Source organism: Aricia agestis, chromosome 2, assembly GCF_905147365.1.
Source record: "Aricia agestis chromosome 2, ilAriAges1.1, whole genome shotgun sequence".
Lineage (NCBI taxonomy): Eukaryota > Metazoa > Arthropoda > Insecta > Lepidoptera > Lycaenidae > Aricia > Aricia agestis.
Genome location: NC_056407.1, coordinates 191,574 through 199,432, shown reverse-complemented (window position 1 = coordinate 199,432; position 7,859 = coordinate 191,574). Strand labels below are relative to the sequence as shown.

The 7,859-nt window shown below is 33.5% G+C and overlaps 1 protein-coding gene across 1 annotated transcript; it reads left to right on the top strand.

Moving 5' to 3' along the window:
- Positions 1-2,837: 2,837 nt before the first annotated feature.
- On the top strand, positions 2,838-4,576 carry LOC121739594 (post-GPI attachment to proteins factor 2). The gene is made up of 3 exons (XM_042132088.1): positions 2,838-3,447; positions 3,539-3,760; positions 4,117-4,576. Exons 1-3 carry the CDS (start codon positions 3,036-3,038, stop codon positions 4,242-4,244), a joined length of 762 nt encoding a protein of 253 aa, XP_041988022.1. The 5' UTR covers positions 2,838-3,035; the 3' UTR covers positions 4,245-4,576.
- Positions 4,577-7,859: the final 3,283 nt, after the last annotated feature.

Here is a 7,859-nt window from a genome sequence, read left to right as displayed (position 1 = left end):
CCCGGCAACGTCCGTCGTCCACTCTTCATCCCATAGACTAATAGGTGGGTGAAACTTTCGAACAAAAAAAAAATGGGTTCCAAATTTAAACGTAGCAACTAAATTAAGTTGGATAATCTGTGCAATTTTTAAGCAAGATCGACTGTGATTGGTTTAGTTTTGTAAGTTTAAAACTCAAAGTTCGATTTTCAGTTAGTGAAAATTATTTTGTAGCAACTCTTTCAAAAATTGTAAATTAGTGGATTAATTATTGAAAAACAAAAGGTAAGCCATTGTAAAATGTAAATATAACCTTAAATTGATAAATTGAAGCAAAACATAACTATGTCATACTACTATGTTCTAATACAAAGTATGTCATAGTGATTATTTACATATTTGTATAATAATTTACAATATAAACTAAAATAATATGAAAAAGATAGATTATTATTTCATGGAAAATATTATAATGTATCAGTATGTATGCACTTAATTTCGAAAATGTTGAAATGTGTCTATTGATTTATTATAGTAATTAATTGCACGTTAAGGTTATGAACTATAATAATTTATGTATGGAAATGTAAGAAATGAAAAACTTTTCACTAATTTCAGATTTTTAGGTCCCTGTACTAGTTTGCAACATTTTAGTCTGCAGGCAATGGTTGTTAAGAAGATTTAAGGAGGAGGAGAAGGAAGGTATGGGATTATGAGAGGTGCGGCCACTAAGGGAAAATCCTCTGATCAAGTGAGGTGGTATACAGCTGGCCTGAGCCCACGCGATATATTTCAGCTGTCGTATGTACAGGGTGTAACAAAACAAAGTAATAATACTTAAGTGTGTATGTATAAAGATGCGCGTCCACTGGATCGGAATCGGAGCGTAAGCAGCGGACGGATTTGTGGCCTAAATCTTGTGGATTAAATCTGTTTTATTGTTTTGTGTTTATTTAGCTATGTACAATAATTTTTATTGAAATAAAACATTTATTTGAGTTCATTTCTTTTTTTTTTTAATTTTTGGCATGTTTAGAGTGGAAGGTTTTGCACTTAAAAATTTTAACTTTAGTTTCAATTTAAAAAAATAATAAATGTTAATTTTTTTTCTTCTAAGTCCGACCTCTTGTTACGTAGTATATAACATTCTCTTTGGACTAATGCCGGCTCTTGATATAGGCGAACGCGTTGGCCAACGCGTCTGCAGACGCGTTGGCAGTGCGCTTGCAACGGCGTTTGTGAGTAATCCACACATAGGAAGGTCGTTCAGTATGCTTTGGATCGCGCCAATGTGCGGACGGATTCAAAATGGATGTTTAGTCGCTAACAGCTGCAGCTGTTTATTTATTCACAGCTTATAATTACTTTGTAAATGTGGACAAGAAAAAGTTTTTAAAGAGTATTCTGGAAATAAATAAATAAAAGGCGAGAAAACGTAACAAACAAAGAAATAAACTCACTTTTACATAATATTTTATAATATTAAAATAATATAAGTAATTATTTTATTACCTACTTATTATTTATTAAATTATTACATACAAAAATTATTACATATTATAATAATTATCATAATTATAACTCCGGGCAAACTGATCGCGCGGCCTATGTGTGGATGGAGCGCGAAGCTTGCGACAAATGTCCTTTGATCTTTTGCCGACATTTCCGACCCGCGCGGCAAGCTCGCAGATGCGTCGGCCAACGTCTAAATACCTACGGCCAACGCGCGAACGCCCGTTCTACACATTGGGCCAACGCGTCTGCAGACGCGTTGGCCAACGCGTTCGCCTATATCAAGAGCCGGCATTATATACTGCTTCATCCATCACGCATGCGGCCGAAGCTGGCCGAAGCGAAACGAGGGGGCTGCCTTCTTCTCTTGGATTAAATTGTTAAAATTATATCCATCCGTACTAATCCATCCTTGAGCGGTTTCGGGGTTAGTCCAGTTATTATAGGGGGTTGCCCTCGGAAAATCGATATACCCATGAATGCTACCGCATAATAGCCCTATATACCCAATGATGTTTTATTAAAGATGGCGTATGCTCATACCATTGACTTGGAAGCGACATAACTACAAAAAAGTGTGGCCGGCGCCATATTGCCAAGAACTAAACATGGCGGTCTATAGTGATGGGACACTCGGTTGATATTTGTCGAGGATATCGATAAGTAAGATGTTATAAGTGAGCTATTAAGGTTAAAATCTTTTAAATAAATGATCAGATTCTTCATCTTCTATTTTTTAAATTCGATAAAAAAGTACATCACTAAACGTCAAATCTACTAATTTCTATGTTGATTAAATATCGAAAATCAAGCCATGTTATATTCTATTCTATCACAAATCTTATTTATTGTCTAATTATTAACTAAATTAGCACATACGAAATCAAGCCATCGGTTAAATAAATAAAAATTAGTAAAAATATAAACGTACCGATCCAAGGACAAACTTTTTAAATTTCTTCACGTTTTTGACGGACTATAAATTAATTAAAAAAAAAGCAAATTGATCGAAAAATTTGACCGATATATCGATATTTTTTTTGCGATATATCGAGACCGATATTGATATTTTTTCAAATATCGATGTATCGATATATCGATATTTTCTTTCAATTTCGACATCCCTATAATACGACACTTTGACAGTTTATGTACCTTGGAGAACCGGAACATAAAATGGCGGACCGGCCACAGTATTTTGATGTAGAAATGATGAGAAAGACCCATAAGCCGAGTCCACTCTATAAAAGTCAATGATTGCACCTCTATCTTTAATTTGTGAGTGTGTTTGTCATTGTCAAAGGGTCAAACTCAAAATTCAAATGTCAAATAACGCGAAAAGAAGAAGAAGAATTAGTGAATTTATGATGACGCTCGCAGAAATCAAAACTTAATTTTAAAAATGTTCACGCTCAAACTACAATATTATCTTAGGTAGTCGTTACTGTTGTGCAACTGACTGCAGTGCAGAATGCAGATGATCGAAGGCTAAGCCCATGAGCGGTCGGTTATATTTTTATGTTTCTGTTTTAAATTCAATGTAAATGTATCTTCCTCTTCACAATGCCGCTGAAAAGAGGTACTTGGTTAGGATACCAATTAAGAAACTCGGCCTGTTCACTGTATCGCTGCCGCTGTTTTCCTTTCTCACGTGTGTGCTCCTGACCATGTACAAAGATTTCGAAAATGCAAACAGAACTCACTGTAACGTTCCTAATGTGTTTCCATCCATATCGGCTTCCATAGGGAATTACGAGCCCCAGCACACTATATGGACTGTAGCCATTTACATACATTCGCCGCTAAGATTTTTCATTATATATTTGAGATGGGAATATTACAAAAGCATAATTGAGCATAACTATGTCATAATAGTGAAGATGGCGGTGATGATGAATATAATAGAGAATTTGTCCTTGATTGGGCTCACTCACTGGACCTCCTCTCAGAACTACCGTATGTACTACATCTTTTAATATTATGTCCTTATAATATACAACAAAACTTATTATTTGAAATTTTAACATATTTGCTTCATCTGTTGCAGCATATCATGAAGTTTGCTTTAAGGTGTTCGTTGGGACCTCTATATTATACATGTTTTTTATATGTATGCTACTCACAAAATACCGAAGAAGGTCAGCCTCCTCAAGTCATCTGGAGGCCAAGTCTATGAAACTAAAATGGAGGGCTTTCTTTATAAATGTTGGTTCCTTTGCTTTTGCAGCTTACTTCTTTTTGAGACACAATAGACTCTGTGAGCCTTATGGTGAGTTTTAAAAGAATACAATTTTAAATTAGATTAAAATCCATAGTAATATTATAAAAGCGAAATGTGTCTGTCATATTTACCGCTGAACCTATTTTAATGTTAGGTAAATAGGTACTCAAAGTATGTCCAATTTTGAAATTCCAATTCTGAGAAAGGCTCAGGATTAAAAATATATAGCAGAAGGTGTAGGATAATTTTAATCAGAAAATGTATGGTTCTCACGCAATAAACTAATTTCTCTCTCTCTCTTTAATAATATTACCAAGTAATACATTTTAAACAATGATTGTTAATTGAATGTTATAAGTATTTTTAAGTTGGTATTTGTTAGTAATTTTTTTTGTTTGTTTCAGTTTATTCAATGTTTGCCTTTTCTGAATATTTGGTAGTTGTCACTAACATGCTCTTCCACTTGACAACTGTTTATGACTTACGAAAGCAATTTATTTTCTTTACACGAAATGGTATTATATTTGAATGACTTAAGCTTGTAAGTAATATTTTCTTGGTTCAGGAAGAGTTAAAAGTGTATGAAATGAAAAATTATAAAGGAGGACTATAATATACCAAATAACCTTTAGTGCACAATAGTAAGACAGTTGCTATAGGTAATACATACACTATGTTCTCTGCATTTAATATAATATTAAATATGCCATGTTATCAAAAAATATTGCTTTATAAAACTATGCAAATTCAGTTAATAACCAGTATTACTTATGTGTTAAGCTCAAAGACCGAAAACACTCAGTGAGCTGAAAAATAGGTCAACGAGTTGTGGTCACAGTGAAACAGCCACGACGCGAAATTCGTGTCGTAGCTGATATGCTATTCGTTTTTCTTGATTTGTTCTTGATTAATTAATCGTCAGATTATATTTGAATTACCACGCGTACTACAAAATATTATATTTATTATAACCTATGGACGATTAATCAATCAAGAAAAATGGGCCCACGACACGAATTTCGCGTTATGGTCTTTTTGTGATTGCTAGAACGCGTCGTGGCCGTTTTCACTAGAGTTTTATTTTTTGTTACATTAGAGTGTTTCACAGTGACCACAAAACGGCAACGCGTTGTGACTTGTGAGCTATTTTTTCGCTCATTGAGCGTTTTTGGTCTTTGAGCGTAAAATGTAATGTATGTACGCGGACGGAGGAATAAAATTAATATTTAAGAGGGGCTCCCATACAAGAAACGTGATTGTTTCGGCTATTTTTGCTTGATATCAATAATGGCAACAGGTAGGCACTTGAAATTTTCACAAAATCCACAATTTTAATATGTGTACTTACTTGAATAAATAATAATGAATATTTAAGGAGGGGCTTCCATACAAGAACCACATTTTTGGTCTAATTTGATCTATGACAGTACGGAACCCTTCGTGACTCGCGCACGAAGGGTTCCGTACGCACTTGGCCGATTAATAATAAAAATATGATATTTCACATTACTCAGATTTTAAGTATTAAATGTGGATTAATATATTTTAGAGTATATGACATGAATGTTATTCTTAAATATGCCAACTTAATGATAATAATATGTTAATGTAAATACTTGTACTTATAATAGGTATATTTTAGGAAAAAAATACTTATTTTTAATAAAATTATAATATTTCAAAAAACTTGTATATATAGTTTTTATATGATACTAGATGTCCCGCGCGGCTTCGCCCGCGTAAATTAGAAATTTTACAGAATCCGTAGGTACATTTTCCCATAAAAAATATTTCCCCCGTTTTTCCCACATTTTCCTGAGTTTCTTCTGTCGTATTAGTCTTAGAGTAATAATATAATATAACCTTCTCGATAAATGATGAGTCTTACTCGATAAATGATCTATCTAACACTGAGATAAGTTTTTAAATCGGACCTGTAGTTTCTGAGATTGACGCGTTCAAGCAAACATACTCTTCAGGTTTATAATATTAGGTAGATATAGATTTTTTTTAATTATCGCTTGACAAACTCGAGTCTCGATCTAAAAGACTATGAAATGGTATAATATGGTAGTGATGATGATGATGATGATGATGATGAAGAATGTAATTTGCATAGTAGCATATGCTTTCTGTTCTTAAAACAACGCCGAAACTCCCAAACTTGTATCTATAAAGAATCAGGAATTCTCTCAGCACCTTCCGAACCACGGTATACCAGGTATATCTCGGTGCAAAATCTTACTTGTTGGTAGCATATGCTTAGAATACTTCTCACGAAACCGAAGTCACCATATGTTTCCCTATAAGTTTTGAGGAGTTCCCTCGATTACTTATGGATCCTTCATCAGATCACCACTTTTCTGAATATAATACCAAATTGGGATGATACCCTATATACCAAAAGAAAAATTTTGAGAATCGGTTAACAAACGGCGGAGTAATCGTTGAATATAAGAAAACGAACATAACACCTCCCCCATTTTGAAAGTCGGTTAAAATTGTAGCCTATGTGTTATTTATTTAATATTTTAATCAGCACATGAATTGAATAACAAAATTTTTTTCAAATTAATCGTAGCACCATCTGTCAGGACAAACTAAAATTGAAATAGAATAATATTGAATGCGATGATAGCGCCGTCCGCCGGATCTAATGTAAAACATTACAAAATCGACAACTCCTTATAAATAAGAAATTAATTGAAAAAACATTTTCCAGTAGACCAAACTGTAAATCTAAACCATTCTCGAATCTCCACGAACACACACAAAAAATTTCATCAAAATTGGTCCAGTCGTTTAGGAGGAGTTCAGTCACATACACACGCACACAAGAAATATATATATTAAGACTAGATGTCCCGCGCGGCTTCGCCCGCGTAAATTAGAAATTTTACAGAATCCGTAGGTACATTTTCCCATAAAAAATATTTCCCCCGTTTTTCCCACATTTTCCTGAGTTTCTTCTGTCGTATTAGTCTTAGAGTAATAATATAATATAACCTTCTCGATAAATGATGAGTCTTACTCGATAAATGATCTATCTAACACTGAGATAAGTTTTTAAATCGGACCTGTAGTTTCTGAGATTGACGCGTTCAAGCAAACATACTCTTCAGGTTTATAATATTAGGTAGATATAGATTTTTTTTAATTATCGCTTGACAAACTCGAGTCTCGATCTAAAAGACTATGAAATGGTATAATATGGTAGTGATGATGATGATGATGATGATGATGAAGAATGTAATTTGCATAGTAGCATATGCTTTCTGTTCTTAAAACAACGCCGAAACTCCCAAACTTGTATCTATAAAGAATCAGGAATTCTCTCAGCACCTTCCGAACCACGGTATACCAGGTATATCTCGGTGCAAAATCTTACTTGTTGGTAGCATATGCTTAGAATACTTCTCACGAAACCGAAGTCACCATATGTTTCCCTATAAGTTTTGAGGAGTTCCCTCGATTACTTATGGATCCTTCATCAGATCACCACTTTTCTGAATATAATACCAAATTGGGATGATACCCTATATACCAAAAGAAAAATTTTGAGAATCGGTTAACAAACGGCGGAGTAATCGTTGAATATAAGAAAACGAACATAACACCTCCCCCATTTTGAAAGTCGGTTAAAATTGTAGCCTATGTGTTATTTATTTAATATTTTAATCAGCACATGAATTGAATAACAAAATTTTTTTCAAATTAATCGTAGCACCATCTGTCAGGACAAACTAAAATTGAAATAGAATAATATTGAATGCGATGATAGCGCCGTCCGCCGGATCTAATGTAAAACATTACAAAATCGACAACTCCTTATAAATAAGAAATTAATTGAAAAAACATTTTCCAGTAGACCAAACTGTAAATCTAAACCATTCTCGAATCTCCACGAACACACACAAAAAATTTCATCAAAATTGGTCCAGTCGTTTAGGAGGAGTTCAGTCACATACACACGCACACAAGAAATATATATATTAAGATTATCATATCTCCTATGACTTATAGTAATATCATTGATTTTTCTTAATAATCACAATATTTTTATCACATTATGTAAGTAATATACTTACCGAGTAATATTATAAAAAAATAGCTTTTTAAAAATAATATCAACGAAAATCTAACAGAA

Coding starts and splice junctions, on each gene's coding strand:
- LOC121739594 (XM_042132088.1), top strand. CDS start 3,036: ATGTATCTTCCTCTTCACAATGCCGCTGAAAAGAGGTACTTGGTTAGG. Junction 3,448..3,538: donor GACCTCCTCTCAGAACTACC/GTATGTACTACA, acceptor CATCTGTTGCAG/CATATCATGAAGTTTGCTTT. Junction 3,761..4,116: donor TAGACTCTGTGAGCCTTATG/GTGAGTTTTAAA, acceptor TGTTTGTTTCAG/TTTATTCAATGTTTGCCTTT.